This window comes from Pseudorasbora parva, chromosome 12 (assembly GCF_024679245.1).
Source record: "Pseudorasbora parva isolate DD20220531a chromosome 12, ASM2467924v1, whole genome shotgun sequence".
In the NCBI taxonomy this organism is placed as follows: Eukaryota; Metazoa; Chordata; class Actinopteri; order Cypriniformes; family Gobionidae; genus Pseudorasbora; species Pseudorasbora parva.
In genome coordinates, this window is record NC_090183.1 from 35,530,684 (window position 1) to 35,554,350 (window position 23,667).

Below are 23,667 nucleotides of genomic sequence, written 5' to 3' on the forward strand. Positions count from 1 at the left end.
AAACCCTTATGCCATAATGGTGTTGTTTTAGTATTATTATTGAAACAATAACAAAACAATTATTTATATAATGTCTTGATTATTAAGAACAGGTATTTTTTTGTACCCATTTTTGCCAACAGGGGTGGAACACCATAACAGTGGATGAGTGTTTGTAATTGTCCTGCATAGTTTGCCATCAGTAATATGTGGAACTGCACCTATATAATATTGTTTTACATATATAATAAAAAAATATATATTTATAATTGTATTGATAATTAATCAAGCACACTGTAAAGTACCAGATACACAAGTAAAATTGGGTATTTTGGAAACTAAATTTCTCACATGTTATAAAATGAAGTTGAATCATGTTGGCCTTTCAGAGAAAAAAAAAGAAAATATACATAGTATAGTCTAAATTGGATCTCTTTGGCATTGTTGGATATTAATGTGACTGTTCAAATAGTACTTTTCTGTGTTCAGTGAAAGCATCTACAATTACATCTTCAAGTTTCATTTAGTCTGGCAGTTTTATTTAGTTTGAAACAATAGTACAATTTAGGCCTGATAAAAGAAGACAAAAAATGAGAAATCTAGTGGTGAAATGGTAAACATGACAGCTGAGAGTGTACATTTGTGGGGTTTTATAAGGGATGGTTCACCCAAAAATGGTAATTATGTCATTATTTAGCCATGGTTTTGGAAGAACATTAGGATGATCATCTGATTATTCTTTTATACTAAGATCTTTTTTCATCCCACAGTAAGTCAGTGTGTTGTTAGACTCCTCCTCGCTTCTTAATAACATGCTCCATTGTAGCCGTCTCTGAGGTGTCCAACGTGATCTTGTACTTGGCCAGAATCTTGAGAATGGGCCTAAGCTTCAGCCACCACTGAGTCTTCGGTATACGATGTCTGGAACAGAAACAGAAATAGGTGGGATTCACTCACTGAATGACAATGTGTGTGATGCAAAGAAACAACGGTAAAATGTAACAGGGATCACTCAAATTAGGATCAAAGTTATTCAACTAATTATACAAATACAATTTATGAATTAGGTTTTAATTAATTCTATAAACTATAATACAGATCTGACAACATTGTCGCTATATGATAAATTAAAATAAGCTGATAACATCACTGTTTTCTCCAGAACGACTGTACAGCCAAATCTAATTTTGTTGCAATATTATCCTGTTTGACACTGTGAAGCTGCTTTGACACAATCGTGATTGTAAAAGCGCTATATAAATAAAGTTGACTTGATTGATTGATTGACTCACTCGAAATCAGTGTCCTCTTTGAGATCAGATAGAGGCTGGAAGATCATGGCTCTCTTCCTCATTCCCAGAACACATGCAGAGTCCGGTGTGTTAGCAAAGATACGGCCTGCTCATACAAGAGTGAATAATGTTTAGTGTAATGGAAAGAGAAAAAGAGAACATTATTTGCACAGTTACAGTCAGGCTCATAAGGATTTATATAAGGCACGTTCAATGGATACAGTACACTTTGCCGTTCCATTGCTTTTTATGCATTAAAGGTTGCCTGGATGCCAGCCGAACTCAGCCCCGCCCATAACATTTGAGCTCGGGCAGTTCGGTCTGGACTTAATCCATAGAGGAGTGATCATGCCTGAACAGAAACTGAGATTGTCAGGGCGGGCTTTAGACGATGATGGACAGATGATAAACAGTAACGTAATCATTCACGTCATCAAAGGCGCTTGGGTTGAATTTGCTAAAATCCCAAACGGAGAGCTTGTTTGTATATGCATTCACCATCACTATTTCTCTCTGAAATGAAGATCATGTTGGTAAGTACTCAGTGTATTATTAAATTCTTTCTTTTACAACACCGGCAAAGATTGTTTATTCCAGGGTTGCCAGTTTTTGCACACAAAAAATGCCATCTACTAGCCCAAAACAATAGCTTCTTAAGGGGGGTTCTCCGTAAAAAAATGCCGTTTGGGGGATAAAATGCGTGTTACTTTGGCAAGGTTGCCTGCTAAAATTTGCATTCCTGGGTCTATATATCGCATAATTGAGGTTGTTTCAACCCGCAGACGTGTAAAACAACCCACGGAAAAAAACACAGATTTGGCAACAGTGCAGTTGAGTTCTGTTGACATTTGACAACTAACGTTATGCGTCGCTTCAATGCTCTGATTGGTTGTAGGTCTATCCAATTGAGGTCTTTCCTGGTTCGGTTGAAACACGCCCCATATAATCACAGCCCAATGGAGCAGTTTCAGACTCATATTCTGACTAGAATTGAGTATGACCACGTCAGGCTACATTAAAGGGATAGTTCACCAAAAAATGAAAATTTGATGTTTATCTGCTTACCCCCAGGGCATTCAAGATGTAAGTGTATTGGTTTCTTCAGTAGAAAACTAATTAAGATTTTTAACTCCAACCGTTGCTCGTATAATGCATGTTAATGGGGTGTATTTCTATGAGAGCCACTATGAGAGTAAGATGTTAGATCATATCAAAAGTAATTATTTTTAATACATTAAACCCCGGATAGACAAGGCTTAAAGGAATAGTTCACCCAAAAATTAAAATTACCCCATGATTTACTAACCTACAAGCCATCCTACTGTATATGACATTCTTTTTTCAGATGTATATGCAATCAAGAGTTACATTAAAAAATGTCCTGGCTAATCCAAGCATTTTAATGGCAGTAAATGGGAGCTCAAAACCTAAAGCCCAAAATAGTATATCCAATCTATTATAAAAGTAATCCACACAACTCCGGGGGGTTAATAAAGGTCTTCTGAAGTGAAGCGATACCTTTGTGTAAGAAAAATATCCATATTTGACACATTTTAAATAAAATATCTAGCTTCCGCCAGTCTGCCTTCCGTATTTAACTTTTACGAAAAAAGTGGAACTGACACAGCTTTAAACTGCAAGAGGCGCTACACTTTCTTTGTAAATTGGATATGGAAGGCAGTCTGGCGGAAGCTAGATATTTTGATTTATAATGTGTTAAATAAGGAGCCATGTGGATTATAATGGATGGATGCACTTTTTTGAGCATCAAATGTTGGGCTCCCATTCACTGCCCTTATGAAGCTTGGATTAGCCAGGAACATTTTTTTTCTCTTAGTCTGAAAGAAGAATTTCATATACACCTAGGATGGCTTGATGGTGAGGAAATCAAGGGGTAATTTTCATTTTTGGCTGAACTATCCCTTTAAGCCTAGTCCCAGACTAAAATGCATGTTTGAGCTGTTTTAACTGAAAGCAACTTGCACTGATGTATCTTAAAATATGTCAGTTCCATTATCTTGTTTTCTAGATCACGTTTATAAAAGCTACTTAAATGTCCTAATTGAATTTACGCTTAATCCTAATTTAGTCTAAACCCTGTCTGTGAAATGATTCTGGTCTTTCCCACACCTTCACTGCAACCAATCAATTTAAACACAGTCCAGCCATGACTTAGACACTATCTATATTTCCATGCAAAGTTGTGAATTTAACTTGTGTGCAAAATTGGAATATAGAATACAACATTCACAAATAAAGCACCGTTTCCATCCCACGTAATAAATGACTTGCGCCTCAGGGCATGCTTACAAAACGCATTGTGTATTTGGAGGCTACACCTCAAGTATCACAAGTGTATGGATCTCTGGATGGAAACCATTTCCCAAAGTCACATGACTTTTGCTGCGCATCGAGGGATTTATTTGGTAAATGTGTTTCCATCTTAGTTTATGTGCATGTCTTCCTAGCTGATAAAAATTATCCACCTCAATTCAATGCATATATACATACATTTTTATGCACATTTTTAAAATGTATACGCATTTTGATTTAGTTTTCTTTTGTGACATCCCAAAATTTGCATAAAAATAGGTTGATAGAAACATAGCAACTGATATTCAATTATTGCAGTAAAACATCTTATGTGTAATTATTAATTGTTATTATTTATTAATTTGAATGTAACTGTGTGTGTGTGTGTGTGTGTGTGTGTGTGTGTGTGTGTGTGTGTGTGTGTGTGTGTGTGTGTGTGTGTGTGTGTGTGTGTGTGTGTGTGTGTGTGTGTGTGTGTGTGTGTGTGTGTGTGTGTGTGTGTGTGTGTGTGTGTGTGTGTGTGTGTGTGTGTGTGTGTGTGTGTGTGTGTGTGTGTGTGTGTGTGAAACTTCAGTCACTTGTTTGTAACACATTCATTGAAAGTGCTGTAAATTTAAACACAATTAAAACCCATGCAGTCTCCTATTTCTCAGTCAAACATTTAAATAGGTTTTTTTTACGCACCATGTCTGTAACACTCCTTTAGTTTATCAGTCAACCATAACACTGCTTTAGCACCCATCTTTGTGCCAAAGTTCCTGTCAAACGGTGTAGGCGTTCCACCCTGAAAATACCACATGAAAAGTTAGCAATTAAGTCCAGAGACGATGACACGAAAGCTTAGGAAAACAGGCTAAACTACAGAATACTATCAATATTGTGCACACAGACCTGCTGCATGTGACCAAGCACATTCTTACGGCAATCAAAAACTCCTTTGCCCTCTTCTGAGTACAAGTTGAAGAGAAAATCTGTAGTGTAGTTTGCATTACATTTCTCATTCCTAAGGGAAAACAGGTTGATGTTATTAGAGTGCTGGCACAAGAATTCCACAAGACTGGAGTCATTTGTCTAGATTACTGCAGAAGTTGACCGAAAGAAAGAGCGAAAAGAGGCAGAAACTGATTGTGTGACAAAATGACCAACCTGAGGATGAGCCCTCTTTTCACTGTGGTTTTCATCTTCTCCAGTAAGTGCTCCACATTTGTCTATTTCCCAACCAGAAATTTAAGTTAAAAACAAACAAAATGACATATATCCACCTTGATCAAGCATCAACCCAATCAAACAAACACGCCTCACCTCCAGGTCGTGAATGCCAAATGGATCTTCATAGATATAAGCAGCATCAGCCCCCGCAGCCAGTCCTGCCATGGTCGCCAGATATCCACAGTATCCCCCCATTGTTTCAATGAGGAAAACCCTGCGCTTCGTCCCAGCGGCGGATTGCTTGATTCTATCGCATGTCTTAAAAGATACAAAACAGCCGATTAAATTGGTCAAACATAGTTGGGGACATGTCTGTAAATTGTATATTATACAGTTTTAAAGTGTGTGGTTCCTCACAGTTGTGATAGTATTTAGAGCAGTATCAGCACCGATGCTGAAGTCTGATCCAGGAACGTTATTAGACACAGTAGCTGGAATAACAACCAGGGGAATACACAACTCCTCATATTTTTCTCTGGCAGTCACTAATTCCAAACCTCCAACAAAGGCCTAAACAATGAAACAACATGGTTAGGTAGACATCCTTAATAAAAAGGATTTCAAATATTTAATTTTACATTGGCAGTAGTATTTGAGATTCTTACCTCAAACCCTCCAATGATAACCAGGGCATGAATGTTAAACTTGGCTATATTAAGACTGATATCTTCGATCATACTAGCCGGCAGTGACCTCCAAGGAAAGATATACAAACATAACAATTAAATGCTGTAATGTGCACTTTTGGGGCAAGCAATATTTCTTTTTTGTTTTAAAAGAAGTCTCTTTTGTTCACCAAGACTGCATTTATTTGATCAAAAACATACCTTTTGGTTCCTAAATTAGAACCGCCTTTGCCTGTCCAGCCTCCCACATAGCCCCATTCTATTGGTTCAATCTGCAGGAGACAGTTTAAATGAAATAGAAGACATTTCTTCTGCGGACTCATGGATTCCTCATGTATGTCAAATACTTTACAGTTCCGTGTGCAAGTCCCTCGAAGCCGTCATGTACAGCTAGCATGTTGTGTCCTTGAAGGATACCGATTCTGACTGCTGAACGGACTGCTGCGTTCATTCCTGCACAGGGAGCTCCCACGTTCAGTATAGCTATGTTTATATTACTCTAAAGAAGGAGAGAACGGTGGAAAGAGGAAGATGATGACAGCTAAATAAATTCATACATATCAGGAGTACAGCCTAACGAAAGGGATGAGTTGAACCATTAAATTATGAATTGTTACGCACCTTCACGGCTGGGGCGGTCACATGGGCCAAGAGTTTATATGTGTTCCAGTTGTTCTCAAAACTCCTGCAGAAGAGAAACAGCAAATCAACCACACGTTTAGTTTGTTATAGCAAAAAGAAAGAAAGAAATACAAGGGCAAAGAACTTACTTTCCCCTGAGCTTAACAGCTTCCTCAAACCTGCCCTCTGCCATAGCTTTGGTCACTTCTTTTGTCTTTAAATTTATAAAATATATTTATTTAAATTTTTTTTTTTATAATTTATTTAATAAATTATTTTTATTAAATTATTAATTTTATTTTATTTTAAATTTTTTAAAAATTTTTATTTATTTTTTAATTTTATAAATTAATAATTTTTTTATTACTTTTTTTTTTTTTTAAATGTGCCTACAGTACTTATTGTGAGTCAAAATATTCTATTTCAAAGAAATGCTGTTCATCTTTCTTTTTTATCAAAGAATCCTGAATTTTTTTTTTATCATGGCTTCACAAGAATATTAAACGGCACAACTTAAAATTAATAATAATAAATGTTTCTTGAGCACTAAATCAGCATATTACAATGATTTCTAAAGGATCATGTGACGATGAAATTTTTAAAATATATTAAAATAGAAAAATGAAATTTAAATTGTAATAACATTTCACAGTATTACTGTTTTTACTGTATTTTTGATCAAATAAATGCAGCCTTGTTTGGCATAAAAAGCTTTTTCAATAACCGACCTCAAACTTAAACTGTAGTTTATATAAATACTTTCATATCTGGTTTGTGAAAACAGCAGTTATTTCTATTCGATTTGGCTGAATACTGCCTCAAAACACATAAACATAAAATAATTATGCAGCCAGGAAGTCAGGATGTGTCTATGCCTGCTCACCACTTGCACACACTCCATGAGGGGCAGTCGAACAGCCATGTTTCCAGACAGACTGACCACACATGCAGGGGTGTCAGGAGTGGCCTCTAGCAATGCCATCACAGCCTCCACCCCCATCCTACTGCCCTGAGAACAAGACAGAGGGACTTAGACCTTATGGCAGCATGTTACATATGCATCAAAAAATGCTGTCATACCAAGATTCTGTCAAAGGCTGAAGGTGTTCCTCCTCTCTGCACATGACCCAGAATAGTGGCACGCGTGTCAAAGCCAAGCTTCTTAGTGACCAGCTAAAGAAACACAAACATACATAAAGTATTATTCTCTATGTAACAATCGCTATGATCATATTTTATGTGGCAGTGTGCGGCTTACGTTCTTGATAATGTCACATGTGATGGGTTTGCCGTGGAGATCCAAAGCACCTTCTGCCACAATGATGACGTTCAAACGATGGCCAATGCTTCTTTGCTGCACAATTAAGAAAGTATAATTATATTAGACAGAATATAATGATGATTGTGTTAACTATGATGATAAGTAGGCTAGTTATAATGTATAAAAATGTTACATAGGTAAGTCTCCTGCACAGATGGTCTTCCCATCCTTCATCTGGAGGCATCTCAGGAATAAAAACCCAGTCAGCGCCACACGACAGGGCAGTGACCAAGGCCAAATACCTATATTTACACATAAACATATATATACACTCTTAGAGGCAGAACATAAGAGCTATTTAGTTAGAGCCACTATGTAGTTTTTCCGTCCGCTAGAGGGCGCCTATTCAAAACAAAGGCATAGTTTGATGATGCCACGTTTGAGCGCAGAAATGTTGTCTTCACCTCACAGTCAGTGGAAAAGAATCGGGATAGGACTCGGGCAGAAATCATGTTCATGGATGCGGTTATAAACGTTACTGTAGTATGAAGTAGAGCAGGACCGAGTGTTAAGGAAGCTGAGCAAGGCCGCTGGAGCGATTTTTGCGCAACACACACGGCTCACGAGCAGCAGCACTTTTATTATGACGGGACACAGTCGCCGGTGCCATTTCTGCTTTTCCACTCATGAGTATGAGGTAGCACAGCTCTGTTTATCATATTAGATACATTTAAGTGTGTTTAAAATGATGTTATTACGTAACACTGTGCATTCGCTCAGTGGCTGCTGTCACACTTGTTGCACACTGCTACGGGTAAACCATTTCAGCCAAATAAAACTGAGGGAAACCGAGGGTAACGCAAATATGATGCAACTGACAGGCGACTCCCTCAGACGTCAGAGGGGTTATAGCAATTTTCTCACACTTTACAAATAGTTGGAAACATTTGGGATATTGTAAGAACTCAACTGAACAAAATATATAACACTGGCCTAGTTTTTTTGTGGATATTTTACTGCAAAAATACTACATAGTGCACCTTTAACTAAGGCCTAGTGCTGGCTTAGTCTAAGAAGCTATAAAAGTATCTCAATTATACTAAAATAACTGGTGGTAAACTTGCGCGTAACGATACTGCTGCAACTTTACAATCAATAATCATGTCTAACACTGTTTGGCATAAGATGGATTTTTTGTTTTGGAACAGATAACATGGGAACATGCAAAAATAGACATATCATGCATCAATACTGCAACATACCCACAATGCCTCCCCATCACTTCCAGAATAAAGGCTCTCTGATGACTGCAAGAGGAGGTAAGAACAGACAAATCAATGTGTTGTCAGGCTCAGAATGCAACTGTGTAGTGCCATACAGTCCCTGACAAAAGTCTTGTCGCTTGTGTACAAATTGACCTAAAGTGCCGCTGAAATATATTTCTAATCAAGATATTTTTACAAGAAATGGCTCATTTTAATCCCACCAGCTTTTGTGATAATGTTTCATTGAAAAACTAAACTTTCAAAAAGTATTCTAATATTCACAGCTTGGTAAGGCCCATTGAGTCATTTTTTGCAAAGACATAAGTGTTGTCACCTTGTCATATGAGCTTCACCTGTGACTAATAATGGATCAATTAGGTCTCAAGTGTGTATAAAAAGAACCCCAGTACACTAGACCTTCACATCAACTGCAACTAGACCTCTGCAAACATGCCTAAGATTCACCCTAAGACTAAAGTTTTGATTATCAAGAGGCTGAAGACCAGATCCACTGCTGATGTGGCAGACACTTTCAATGTGTCTCAGCGTCAGTATACAGAGGATAAAAAAAAGATTTGAAGAGACTGGAGACGTTTTTGACAAGCCCAGGTCAGGCAGACCCCGCAAGACAACTGCTTGAGAGGACCGTTTGTTGGCTCGAAAATCCAAGGCCAGCCCATTTTCCACTGCAGCAGAGCTCCACGAGACCTAGTCACATGTGAGCATATGTGGGGTAGGATGAAAGAGGACGCATGGAAGACGAAACCAAAGAATATTGATGAACTCTGGGAGGCATGCAAGACTGCTTTCTTAGCTATTCCTGATGACTTCATCAATAAATTGTATGAATCCTTGCCAAACCGCATGGATGCAGTCCTTCAAGCTCATGGAAGTCATACAAGATATTACATTTGGATCTCACAGCACCACAACTATATACTAAATATTTGTTCTGTGAAAATTATTTATTTCAGTGCATTAAACATCATTTGGGAGGGTTTTAGCTTTTCATATGAGCTATATCTAACACCAATTAATTAATTAAAAGTCAGGTTAATATCAGGTATTTCTAGAAAATAGATAAGCGGCAAGACTTTTGTCAGGGACTGTATGTACATATATGTGTGTTTTGCATATACCTCTGAGCCGTTGTTGTGATGGCATCAACTACTTCCATGATTCTGTGCAGAGCTGAATCGGTGCCAATGGTCATGTCTGTGCCACAGAAATCATTGTCTATGGATCCAACCATCCCAACTATGTTCAGATGAGATGAACGTTTAGCCTCCTCTGCTGTGATCTTACCTATGAGCACAAACAGACAGGCATGTATTTCTCTTGAAAAATCTTTCTAATAACTGACTTGAATCTCTCTCTATATACACCGATCAGGCATAACATTATGAAGTGAATAACCCTGATTGTCTCTTCATCACGGCACCTGTTAGTGGGTGGGATATATTAGGCAGCAAGTGAACATTTTGTCCTCAAAGTTGATGTGTAAGAAGCCGAAAAAATGGGCAAGCGATTTGAGTGAGTTTGACATGGGCCAAATTGTGATGCTAGACGACTTGTGGGGTGTTCCCGGTCTGCAGTGGTCAGTATCTGTCAAAGGTGACAGGGTCATGGGCGGCCAACATATGGTCCAATCAAACCTACTAGCTGCAAGCTACTGTAGCTCAAATTGCTCAAGAAGTTAATGCTGGTTCTGATAGAAAGGTGTCAGAATACACAGTGCATTGCTGTTTGTTGCGTATGGGGCTGCATATCTGGAGACCAGTCAGGGTCCCCATGCTGACCCCTGTCCACCGTCAAAAGCACCAACAGTGGACACGTGAGCATCAGAACTGGACCTCAGAGTAATGGAAGAAGGAGGCCTGGTCTGATTAAGCACATTTTCTTTTACATCACATGGATTGCGTTGCTAACCTGGGGAACACATGGCACCAAGATGCACAGTGGGAAGAAGGCAAGCCGGCGGAAGAAGTGTGATGCTTTGGGCAATGTTCTGCTGGGAATCCTTGGGTCCTGCCATCCTTGTGGATGTCACTTTGACACATACCACCTACCAAAGCATTGTTGCAGACACCCTTTCAGGGAACTGGTATTCCCTGGTGACTGTGGCCACCTTTCAGCCAAACACCACAGCACACCTTCAGGGGTCTAGTGGAGTCCATACCTCAACAGGTCAGGACTGTTTTGGCAGCAAAAGGGAGACTAACACAATATTAGGATGTTGTTATGCCTGATCGGTGTATATGAAGTAACAGTGTCTTACTTCCTGAAAATTATTAAAATATTAGTGTCACTGTCACATGATCCTTAAGAAATCATTGCAATATGCTGAATATTTCTGATTATTATCAAATGTTGAATACTGCTGCTTAATATTTTTGTGGGAACTTTGATTAAAAAAATGCAGGATTCATTGATGAATAGAAAGTTCAAAAGAACAGCATTTATCTGAAATATACTGTTATGTTGTATATAACTGTTATGTTGTATATGTTGTTTCTAAATAAAATCACTGAATGAATGAAAGAATGAATGAATGAGAGGGTGCGTTAACAAGTTTAAAAACCCCTGCGGATAGTGTGGTCCTACCTGCTTTCAGTAAGATTTGGAGCAGTTCACTCCACTCATTGCGGAACTCATTGGCGCCTGTCAGGCTGCCATCTCCACCAATTACACACAGATTAGTGATGCCCAACTTCACCAGGTTGCATGCTGCTTTAGCTCTACCCTCCTTAGTGCGGAAGTCCTGACAGCGGGCACTACCAATGACTGTGCCCCCCTGACAAATACACAGATAAATAAGAAAAATAAGCAGAAATACAGACACTTCATCAAAAGAGCCAAATCTTAACATGACAAGATGCTGGATAAGGAATACACTAAAATGTGGTTTATGGTTTTTGACAACATAACGTACAAAAAATAATGAAAAAAATAATGTACATATTGTAAAGGAGTTAAGGTTTGGCTGGATAACAGGGATTGAAACGGTCTGCGATCTTGTGGTGCCATTAGCCAATCAGCAATGCCATGATGTCATTAGTCAATGAATGGCTCATACCATTACTCACAGGGTAATTTATGGTGTGGGCAGTAGTGTGTATGTATGCGTGTAGTATTACCCCAAGTCTCGAAAGCTGAAATCTCTGTGTGAACTCTGGCCTTTTGTGTTAGACCACAGTAGTTACAGCCTGCCATGCAATATGATCCCGCATACAAAAATAACTTGATGCACTCACCCTTTAGTTTCATTTATGGTTTGATTGTGTTGAGTGCACAAGAGTAAATTGAATGAGTATAAATGTGTGTTGAAGGCAAATTTGTTTCTAGCTTTTCATCAGTACTGGGGTTCGTCAAAAAGCACCCCACATTTAAAAAAAAATGTTTGATACCATTTTGGATATATGGATATAAATCTTTACCTGCAGTGTAGCGTGTGCTGCTTGTTCACAAACTGCATGTGCAATAAAGAGCAGCTTGAATGCTAACACACATCGAAAGAAGAGATTTGCAAGTTTTTCGTCATACAATGGACAATGATTGAAGTTATCCACCTTATTTTTAACATAAGACAATTTGTAAATTAATGTATCTGGCTTTTATTGTCATCCACTTCCTTTTTTTTAGCTTTACAAAATAGCTTACTTCAGTCTTTTTCAAAATAAGGTAGATACAATTTATCAGTTGATGCGTTCCCTGGGGATTGAACCCGTGACCATGGTATTACTAGTGCCATGCTTTACTGTTTGAACTGCAGAACACTGTTTGAATGAATCAAACTGTATCGCAAACTATTTCAGACCTCTTTGCAAACCCTTTTGACCAATTAGATTCATTCACAAAGCGCTTGTTCAGATTCTAAACAGCTGATAGTAAACACACGATTTGATATGATTAAATATTATCAGTTGAAAAGATTATCAGATTACCAGCTGAAGCATCATTGACACGCTCTCCCAAGTTGCTTGCCGGATGTTATCGCCTCCATCGACTAGGCCCTGATAACCCTAGAAAGCACACAGAGATTGGAGGATGCATAATTGAATGCACATACACATTACATAATGCATAGACTTTAAAAAGATTGAGTGGACTTAGAATTGAGTAAGAGCTGAGTGAATTAGAAAGTGAATTTCTCCAGCAGAAGCGAATAACAGTGAATTAGAATTACAAATTCTCAATTTATGTGTGCAGAGAACGTCAATCATTCACTTCTTTATGTATTATGTGTGTGTGTTTAAATGTACAAACCTCATGCACAAAATAGACTTTCGCACCGGTGTAGATCCCAACTCTCACTGTGGCTCGGACAGCAGCATTCATGCCTGAGATGTAATAATTTATGGATCATAATTATTGCACATATGATGATTTGCTCGACATTTATATACAGAAGTAAAGGTCTAAGGTTTTCTTTAATTTGTCACAAGCATTACATTGAATTAAGTTTTGGTGACTGTTTGTGAAACATATCCAGCTAATTAACTGGAAAGTGTGTTAGAGGAAACTGCTTTTTTTATTCTAAACCTGTTATCTTGTCATCTGGTCACACAACCTCACTTGGTGGTTAAGTCTAATTGAAAAGGGCAATCTAAGTGGCTCAAGTTTCATTTAAGATTGAACCAGTGAGGACAACAGGCAAGCTTCATTGCCCAGCTCTCTAAAGCAACCACATTTCCCCAAAGGTCACCAGCTAAATATAACACCCCCCAGACAGAGAGAGAGACAGAGAGATCATGGAGAGGAATTGAGTGAGAGGGAGAGGGAACGATGCGACGGCCATAGTTAAGGTTCTTCTAGGACTAGTTGACATTACACAGTTATTTGACTTATTTTCCAGCTGGTACCAGATAAGGTTAAAGGTCTGTGCTTTTTCCTACTGCTAAAGGTTGGATAAAAGGTCAGTCTGAAAGCTTTAGCACCTCTCATGACCTGTCTGATATATGATTCCTGTTGCTCATTCAACATGGCTGTTATAGTAAATGAGGAGGTGGTAGTTCAACCAGGTAATCAAGGATCCAACACAACCACTTTAAATGATCATCTATCAAGTTATGCCCAAATTTAATACCACGCACATTTGACTTTATACCTTGCATTTTGATGCAAAAGAGGAGGAAACTGAATATCACTCGTGATTTTGCAGTTGAAAAACCTTCCTACATGAAGATATAATTTCCCCAAAACTGGAAATTATATAATTCGCTCACTCTCAAGTCAAGCCAAACCCCTATTCCTGTATTTCATGAAACACAAGAGATGTTTAGCAGAACATTCTTGCTGGTGATCTATATGGGCGACATTTACCTAACTACAAAAAGGAGAACAAATTGCACACATTTTGAATTCAAGCATGAACAAGATTTGTATCATGAACATTTTCATGTTTCATTTGATAGTTTTATTGAAGCTTGATGGTATCTCCTTTAGTGTTTCACTGAACAAAAATAAATGTTGAAAAATTATAAAAGATTTATTCTTGAAGTTAGCTGAAGCTTAAAAAAAAATATTTTCCCTTATGCATTCATATACATTTTGACATTTATGTTCAATATACTGATGATAAAGGTAATGGGCATGTCATGCTCAACTAACCAAACACATCTACACTAATGTTAAAAGGAAGGGGTTCTGTGAGAATTTTCTTAAAGAAATTAATATTTATATTTATATTAATATATGTATGTATTATATGAGTTTTAATATTTTTCAGCAGTGACCCATTAAATTGAGCAACAGTGACAGTAAAGACATTTTTGAAATTACAAAAGTTAACTTAAAATTAAGTTTAAAAAATGCTGCTTTTGAACTTCATATTAATCAAATAATAATATTAAGGAGCACAACAGTTTTTTTTAACTGTGATGATACAAATACATTTCCTGAGCCCATCCCATTAGAATGATTTCTGAAGGATCATGTGACACTGAAGACTGGAATAATGATGCTGAAAATTAAGCTTTCATCACAGTAAAACAATTCATTTTAAAATATTTGTTTAAACAGACAACAGCTATTTTAAATTGTAATGGCATTTGGTGTGCATTAGAGATTTTGTTTTAAATATTTAAAAACACACCGAACCTAAAGTTTTGAACACAGATCCCAAATCATTTATTATCTACAAGACCAATGGCAGATTATGTGTTTTGTTGTAGGAAGTTGTCACAGCATAAAAATGGATAAAAATTGTTAAATTCGGTATGTAAGAACTTAGGTTAAACAGGTTATGTCAACTGTTTAAAGACTGTTTAAAGCCTCAAAGGAATAAGCAAACTTGTTTTGTATCAACATCTACAGAGTTAGTCTCCCTAAATGCCTATACACAAATACACACTTCCTCACCCTGTGCATCTCCTCCAGAGGTGAGGACAGCAATGGCCCTTCCAACGCCCATCTTTGTGGGGTCCACAGGTGCTGAACGCTGCATTGTGACAAGATGGCCTGAGGACGACAAGATAAATTTTTAAGTAAACGGTCAACCTTTCTCACGCTATCAGACCACTCTCTTCCCGACCGACTGAGTGGGAGTGTGACAGCAGTATAAACACCCTCTACCCTGGCATGCAGTGTCACACACAGTATCCACCCCCGTCATAACTAAATTTAAAATTATCTGCCGTTGCACCACATGCTTCTAGTGTTCTGATTAAAACACAAATACACACTGCAATTGTGGTCACTTTAATCCCATGCCATGTGATCTTTATGCAGAAACACAATCCAATACAAACAAAAAACACTTACACAGACAAACAAAAGTGCACACATATGGTTGGACAAGCATACACCCACATACAGCAACATGACCTTCATGCTATCTTTTCCCATAGGTCATACTGTGAATATTCAGTGCAAAAATACTCTCTCTCTCTCTCTCTCTCTCTCTCTCTCTCTCTCTCTCTCTCTCTCTCTCTCTCTCTCTCTCTCTCTCTCTCTCTCTCTCTCTCTCTCTCTCTCTCTCTCTCTGTCTGTCTCTGTCTCTCACGCACACACACACACACACACTTACAGCCATTGTGTATGGTGGTAGAACAGCTGAGATCTCTCAGGGTTCCTTCAAAATACTTTGAAGAAGTCGTCTTTTCATCTGTAACACAAGAGTATTGAAAAAAAGATTCCCTTATTTTTTTCATCCTATAATCATGGACAAATATCTGACATGACTAAATTATAGCACACTTTCATCTGATCTTTCTGAGAAAATACTCAATGTTATGAACACAATATCATGACTGTATGGTGAGGAGGTGTGTGTGTTTGGGTATGTGTGTGTGCATGGCTTTGTATGTTTGCATTATCACACTATCACAATGTGACGAGTCAAGTGTAAATCTGAGCCACAAACCAGGAGAAAAAATTCTAAATATGAAGTAAATAGAAGTAAATTAACTCATTATCCAGTAATAGTGGGGTAAATATATATTTTTTCCATTTAGAAAGAGGAAGACTTTTTGTCACCAAGATTAGTATCCTAATGGGATTATAGTAGGTCAGGATTAAACTCTACATTCAACAGCTGCTGAGTGTTGGACAACACTGGCGTTAGATGCAGCGTCCAGACTCTAGTATGTTGCTGTCCACTGATCGAATGCTGCTGTAGATTGGGGTCAACAGACTAATCAAAGTTGCTGGTGTTTTTGCTTACACCCAGCCAGTCAGGTCTCAATCAGTTGTCACAGGTTAGAGAAGCTGACCGCTATGAACCTTCCAATCCTGTTTTGTGATTTAAACAAGTTATTTACAGAGCTGAGTTAAATCTCCTTAATACCAGACAACCGTAGTGTGATCTGGGGCTAGTTGCATACAATTAACCTCTGTGTTAAGACAGTGTCTTAATAACTAGTTTTACTAACTAACAAGTTATACAATAGGTAATCACTTTTACTTAGATTAGACAAAACTACCTTTTTATGTAGTGATTTCAAAAAGTTGGAATCAATCATGAAGAATAAAATTAGGTTACTAAATTTTAAGACTTGTCTAGTCTAGATTACCCCTTACAAAAAAGGAGGTAATACTTTTTTATAAAAAAGGTATACTTCAAGTTTTTTATTAAGTATGTATACTTAAGTTCAAGTATATTTTTAAGTATACTTTATGTAGTAAGAATACTAATAACAATGTACAAGTTTAGTATACTGAAAGTACTTGTAAGTTTTCTTTAAGAAAAGTGTTTTTAGAAAAAAAGAAAAGTGTTTTTAATACAAAAAAAGTCAACCTTCAAATAATTATGTTCAGTTATGCACTCAATACTTGGTCGGGAATCCTTTTGCAGAAATGACTGCTTCAATGCGTCGTGGCATGGAGGCGATCAGCCTGTGGCACTGCTGAGGTGTTATGGAGGCCCAGGATGCGTCGATAGCGGCCTTAAGCTCATCCAGAGTGTTGGGTCTTGCGTCTCTCAACTTTCTCTTCACAATATCCCACAGATTCTCTATGGGGTTCAGGTCAGGAGAGTTGGCAGGCCAATTGAGCACAGTACCATGGTCAGTAAACCATTTACCAGTGGTTTTGGCACTGTGAGCAGGTTCCAGGTCGTACTGAAATGCGAAATCTTCATTTCCATAAAACTTTTCAGCAGATGGAAGCATGAAGTGCTCCAAAATCTCCTGATAGCTAGCTGCATTGACCCTGCCCTTGATAAAACACAGTGGACCAACACCAGCAGCTGACATGGCACCCCAGACCATCACTGACTGTGGGTACTTGACACTGAACTTCAGGCATTTTGGCATTTCCTTCTCCCCAGTCTTCCTCCAGACTCTGGCACCTTGATTTCCGAATGACATGCAAAATTTGCTTTCACCCGAAAAAAGTACTTTGGACCACTGAGCAACAGTCCAGTGCTGCTTCTCTGTAGCCCAAAAGTGGCTTGACCTGGGGAATGTGGCCCCTGTAGCCCATTTCCTGCACACGCCTGTGCACGGTGGCTCTGGATGTTTCTACTCCAGACTCAGTCCACTGCTTCCGCAGGTCCCCCAAGGTCTGGAATCGGTCCTTCTCCACAATCTTCCTCAGGGTCCAGTCACCTCTTCTCGTTGTGCAGCGTTTTTTGCCACACTTTTTCCTTCCCACTGAGGTGCCTTGATACAGCACTCTGAGAATAGCCTATTCATTCAGAAATTTCTTTCTGTGTCTTACCCTCTTGCTTGAGGGTGTCAATGATGGCCTTCTGGACAGCACTCAGGTCGGCAGTCTTACCCATGATTGCGGTTTTGTAGTAATGAACCAGGCAGGGAGTTTTTAAAAGCCTCAGGAATCTTTTGCAGGTGTTTAGAGTTAATTAGTTGATTCAGATGATTAGGTTAATAGCTCGTTTAGACTTTAGAGAACCTTTTCATGATATGCTAATTTTAAAATTTTGGGTTTTCATGAGCTGTATGCCAAAATCATCAGTATTAAAACAATAAAAGACCTGAAATATTTCAGTTGGTGTACAATGAATGTAAAATATATTTTAAAAAAAGTTTAATTTTTATGATTACATTATGGAAATATTGAACTTCATCACAATATGTAAATTTTTTTGAGAAGGACCTGTATATATATATATATATATATATATATATATATATATATATATATATATATATATATATATATATATATATATATATATATATATATATATATATATATATATATATATATATATATATATATATATATATATATATATATATATATATATATATATATATATATATATATATATATATATATATATATATATATATATATATATATACATACACACCTAAAGGATTATTAGGAACACCTGTTTAATTTCTCATTCAATTATCTAATCAACCAGTTGCTTTAATGCATTTAGGGGTGTGGTCCTGGTCAAGACAATCTCCTGAACTGAATGTCAGAATGGGAAAGAACGGTGATTTAAGCAATTTTGAGTGTGGCATGGTCGATGGTGCAAGACGGGCCGGTCTGAGTTTTTCACAATTTACTCAGTTATTGGGATTTTTACGCACAACCATTTCTAAGGTTTACAAAGAATGGTGTGAAAAGGAAAAAACATTCAGTATGCTGCAGTCCTCTGGGGGCGAAAATGCGTTGTTGATGCTAGAGGTCAGAGGAGAATGGGCCGACTGATTCAAGCTGATAGAAGAGCAACTTTAACTGAAATAATCACTCGTTACCACCGAGGTTTGCAGCAAAGCATTTGTGAAGCCACAACACGCACAACCTTGAGGCGGATGGGCTACAACAGCAGAAGACCCCACCGGGTATCACTCATCTCCAATACAAATAAAAATGTTGCCTGGTCTGATGGGTCTCGATTTCTGTTGAGACATTCAGATTGTAGAATCAGAATTTGGCGTAAACAGAATGAGAACATGGATCCATCATGCCTTGTTACCACTGTGCAGGCTGGTGGTGGTGGTGTAATGGTGTGGGGGATGTTTTCTTGGCACACTTTAGGCCCCTTAGTGCCAATTGGGCATTAGTTAAATGCCACGGCCTATCTGAGCATTGTTTCTGACCATGTCCATCCCTTTATGACCACCATGTACCCATCTTCTGATGGCTACTTCCAGCAGGATAATGCACCATGTCACAAATATTGAATCATTTAAAAAATGATTCACGTTTCTTGAACATGAGTTCACTGTACTAAAATGGCCCCCACAGTACCCAGATCTCAACCCAATTGAGCATCTTTGGGATGTGGTGGAACAGGAGCATCGTGTCCTGGATGTGCATCCCACAAATCTCCATCAACTGCAAGATGCTATCCTATCAATATGGGCCAACATTTCTAAAGAATGCTTTCAGCACCTTGTTGAATCAATGCCACCTAGAATTAAGGCAGTTCTGAAGGCGAAAGGGGGTCAAACACAGTTTTAGTACGGTGTTCCTAATAATCCTTTAGGTCAGTGTATATTATATATTAAATAAATGAATATATGTATGTATTATACACAAAAATTCAGATACTCAGAATTAGTAATTTCTTTATAAATCAAAACAATGTAAGTTTTAAAGACTGTACGTAAAACTAGCCTATGTCAAAAAGTATTTAATAGGCTACTCAATTAAACACAACTACAAACCAAGTTTACTTAGAATACTTCATATACTTTAAAGTTAATCTTAATCAAAAGATTAAGTGCAAGTATAGGCCGGTTCTGTCGATATAAGTCAAGGCACAGCTGGCCTTTACTTAGAATAATAACTTACTTCATATCTTTACAGAAATACATGAATAAATAATCCCAAAACAATATATAACCTAATATGGATATTTAATGTAAGTTAGCATTATAATACTAAAACTGTACTAAATCTTGTTTTAAATCTTTGAAAGAAGAATGTTAAGGAAGAACCCAAAAATCGACAAAGCTGAACTGACTACACAGAAGAGCGTGACTTAAAGGGGTTATGACATTAGATATCAAACATGGCTTTATCTTTTGACCTGCGAGTTTCGTAGCGTAAAACGTCCTCCTCATTATAAACAAAGCATTTATTTGATCAAGCTCCAAAAATGGCTTGTTTTGATATTACTGGATCTATGACATCACACTGGCAAATACATTTGCATGTGACGGCTTCCAGAGCAAGACATCAACCAATAGTTATACATCATCGCACCATAGGTCCCGCAAACTGGCTTAAGTTTTATCGTGTCAAAAGCAGAGCCCAGTATAATCACTAATGCTGTCTACACTGGATACAATATACACTGGATACTGTACACTGGATACAATATAAAGATGGATGTTCAGTTTCTGACACATTCAACGCACTTAAGTCTGTTGACAACAGGACAAATGGAAGAATGAAAGAACTAGGGGATGGTTCACTTTAAATTGCATACCGGATCGTGTCAGAGGATTATATGTTTGTTCAGAGCATTTGACTGCAGACTGAACTGTATTGGATCTGATAGCAACTGGATCAGACACAGAAAGTATATAAATAAATAATATAAATAATGGGCATGACGAAAGGTAGTAGTGTGCTGAAAGGTCATTACAACTAGAAGCAAAAGCTGCCTGTTATGCCTGCTGCAGACTTTGCGATTTCAGCAATACTATAAAGATCCTTACAAATTACACACGACATGGATCTAATAAACATGGGTACAACACGATGATGACACTTATTGAATCGTAGGCTATGACGCAAGTTAGATTAGAAGAATAAAACACCATCAGCATGCGCTAGTGGTGAACAAAAAGAGCAAGATGAATCACACTTTGGCAATTGTGGTTTTTAATGTGCGCTGAAAAAAAAGAGGAAGCAAAAAAAGAGAAGACAATACGATTGTGTTCATGGCTAGGAAAAAGAGGCCAACTTGGCATGCCAATTTTGCAAATGGAGCTTTATGTAAGTAGTAGGGATGCACTGAAATCAAAATTCTTGGCCGAAACCGAAAAAGAGGAAACCAAGGCCGAAAACCATTACGGCAAAAGAAATTATGCAAATTATTAGTACCATTGCATTTATGGCTAAGACTGTGTAACTTTTGCAAATTCATGCATTAAATTCAAATCATTGCGAATGCATAAATTAATATTAAAGTTTCAATTAATAAATCAATTGCAAATGATGCAAATATTTATTTAGCACATTGCAACAATGCACAGTATAAAATAAAATTCAAACTAAAATGTTTCACTGCTTCTAACTGTTTTATATAACATATAGGCTATATATAGGAGTTCAGACTGGTGCTCATGTTGTGTGTTTGCTCACGTGATAACAGCAACGTCATACGCACATGACGACAAGGAGGTTACTGTGGTGGGTAAAGCGAGTTACTCCTCCCACTTAGTTTTACTGAGATGTCTTATCCTGTGCAAATTGGCCATTAATATTACAGACATCCTGAGGTAAAATTACTTTACCCCCACCTCCCCATGTTAAACTAATCACGACCGAATAGGGCTGTGTGGGAAACACTGCACATGCAGGTCACGGTTTCTGTTTGCGTCATCACCGCAATGGCCATATTGTTTCTGTGATAAAAGTCTTTCGGCCGAAAACCGAAAATGCAGTTTTGGCCCATTTTCGGCGGAAAATTCTCGGTGGCCGAATATTCGGTGCATCCCTAGTAAGTAGCTTTAAGTTTTATTGGCTAGTCAGTAACTTTAGCCGTATATGACATAGCAGGTCATAGCAGCAAACACACTATGAGATTACCGAAAACGTCTTTGGACCTTCCTCACTGTATGACATATCTAAAAAATGCTCGGTTAAAAAAACAAAAAGAAGTTGGTTTAAAAATTGACAAACCCAGCTGGGTTGTTTTAACCCAGCAATTGGATTGTTTTAACCCAGCGATTGGGTTGTTTTTAGCAAACATTTAACCCAACCGCAGGGTTAAACAACCCATTCATTGGGTTAAACGAACCCATTTGCTGGATTTGTCCATTTTCAACCCAACTTTGGTTGTTTTTAACCCAGCTTTTTAGCTTGTAAGCTGACCACCACAGACCATAGAATTTTTCACGGTTGGTCATCTTTCATCTGGGACAGGCCAAAATTGTGGCAGTTGACACTTTCAACACAATGACTTTTAGCCAATCCGAACAGTGGACGTTTATTGACCAGCCTTAAAGGAGCCGTCCCTTTTAAAAAAATTATCATTTCAGAAAGAGGGTTTAAAATAATTGTTTTTCTACACATTTATTTTTTAGCAAAAAATGTATTACCTTTTAAGTAAACCTCAAGGAACATTAAAATAATACAATTCATGTGATGACCCCTTTAACTACAGTATATCCATTAACTTGATTTCCAAACTATTACTACCACTACTTTTTCCAGAAGAGTCTTACCAGCACATAATTTGGAGTTTGATTCATTCTGGCAACTCAAATCTTTTGATCCTGTTTCCAAAAAAAATAAAACATCATGTTACATCAGTATGTGGTGACAATTCATTTTTAAGTATTATGAATGAATATTTATTTGTTTAATTCAGATTTGTGTAATTTGTGACGGAAATACCATAACAACACTCCTTTTAAAAAGAGAATTTAAAAGCACGGCAAATGATAGCACCATTAAAGGCAATAAAGATGTATAGACAAGTTTATTATTTTTAAACTGACTGTAAATGCTTTAATACAAAGGCTTCCAGCTCTGGAAGTCCTCTCAGATTTAGTTAAGCTAAGCTACTGTGTTAAGAAATAGTACCATTTCACACTATCAATCACAATAGTCAATAATGTACTAGCTATTGTAAAAAAGCAAGTAATCACAGTAGAACAATTGTGGAATAGATTTATGGAATTCTGGAATCAAGCCATTAAAAAAGTTTAATAAGCCACTTCTGTTTTATAAATATCAGTCCATAAAAATGCTTGCTCACTGTGACATTAGAATATTAAAGTGCTGTGTCATTTGGTCATTTGGCTTGACCACTGAAACACGGCATCTCATACAGATACGCAATCAAACACACACATGCACAAACACATGAGTATTTTCTGATGTATGTAATATTACTAAACTTGACATCTTTTTTTATTTTTACACACACACACACACACACACACACACACACACACACACACACACACACACACACACACACACACACACACACACACACACACACACACACACACACACACACACACACACACACACACACACACAATGCGTACCGTAGACATGATTAGCATCAAACTGAATCTTCCTGTGTGTGGACTGCCAGATCAGCACGGCCAGCCCAATATGAGGAATCCAGTGGAACAGGAGAAAAGACAGTTGCAGAAGGCACACGAACAACTCTAACATACAAACACTAATCTGACACACGCATACAAACACATCCCAAATGCATACACACACCTGGCAGACACACACACAGTTGTCCCACACTGCCTCCATTCTTCCCAGGAGAATGAGATGGTGTGGTGGCCATGACAAGGTCTTATCAGTATTATTAGAACTGACCTCACGTTCCTACTCACGTTTTTTTTCTTCCTCTCTCATTCCCTTGCTTTCTCTCCTTCTACATAGCCTCCTTTCTGTGGCATTTTCCATCTCTCTCTAACTCTCTGGTGTTTTTAAATCTTCATTTGTTCGTTGGTCTGTTTTCACTGGGTTTT

At 37.7% G+C, this 23,667-nt stretch overlaps 1 protein-coding gene across 1 annotated transcript; it reads right to left on the reverse strand.

Moving 5' to 3' along the window:
• Window positions 1-496: 496 nt before the first annotated feature.
• pfkmb (phosphofructokinase, muscle b) lies at window positions 497-23,461 on the reverse strand. The gene is made up of 25 exons (XM_067460042.1): window positions 23,221-23,461; window positions 22,387-22,437; window positions 15,594-15,671; window positions 14,927-15,025; window positions 12,833-12,906; window positions 12,511-12,588; window positions 11,171-11,360; window positions 9,706-9,871; window positions 8,564-8,608; window positions 7,495-7,603; window positions 7,299-7,394; window positions 7,121-7,213; window positions 6,924-7,049; window positions 6,190-6,254; window positions 6,041-6,104; window positions 5,772-5,918; window positions 5,621-5,691; window positions 5,399-5,486; window positions 5,151-5,303; window positions 4,887-5,051; window positions 4,731-4,792; window positions 4,476-4,587; window positions 4,269-4,368; window positions 1,272-1,377; window positions 497-900 (listed from the first exon to the last, which is right to left on the reverse strand). The coding sequence occupies exons 1-25, from the start codon at window positions 23,444-23,446 to the stop codon at window positions 765-767; spliced, it is 2,700 nt and encodes an 899-aa protein (XP_067316143.1). The 5' UTR covers window positions 23,447-23,461; the 3' UTR covers window positions 497-764.
• Between the last annotated feature and the right edge of the window lie 206 nt (window positions 23,462-23,667).

Bases quoted from the DNA above. Each gene is read 5' to 3' on its own strand.
- pfkmb (XM_067460042.1), bottom strand. From the start codon at position 23,446: ATGGAGGCAGTGTGGGACAACTGTGTGTGTGTCTGCCAGGTGTGTGTA. The intron at 7,050-7,120 runs GTATGACAGCAT...TCTTGTTCTCAG, and splicing joins CAGCCTTTGACAGAATCTTG to GGCAGTAGGATGGGGGTGGA. The intron at 1,378-4,268 runs GTGCGTAAAAAA...TTGTATGAGCAG, and splicing joins AAAGGAGTGTTACAGACATG to GCCGTATCTTTGCTAACACA.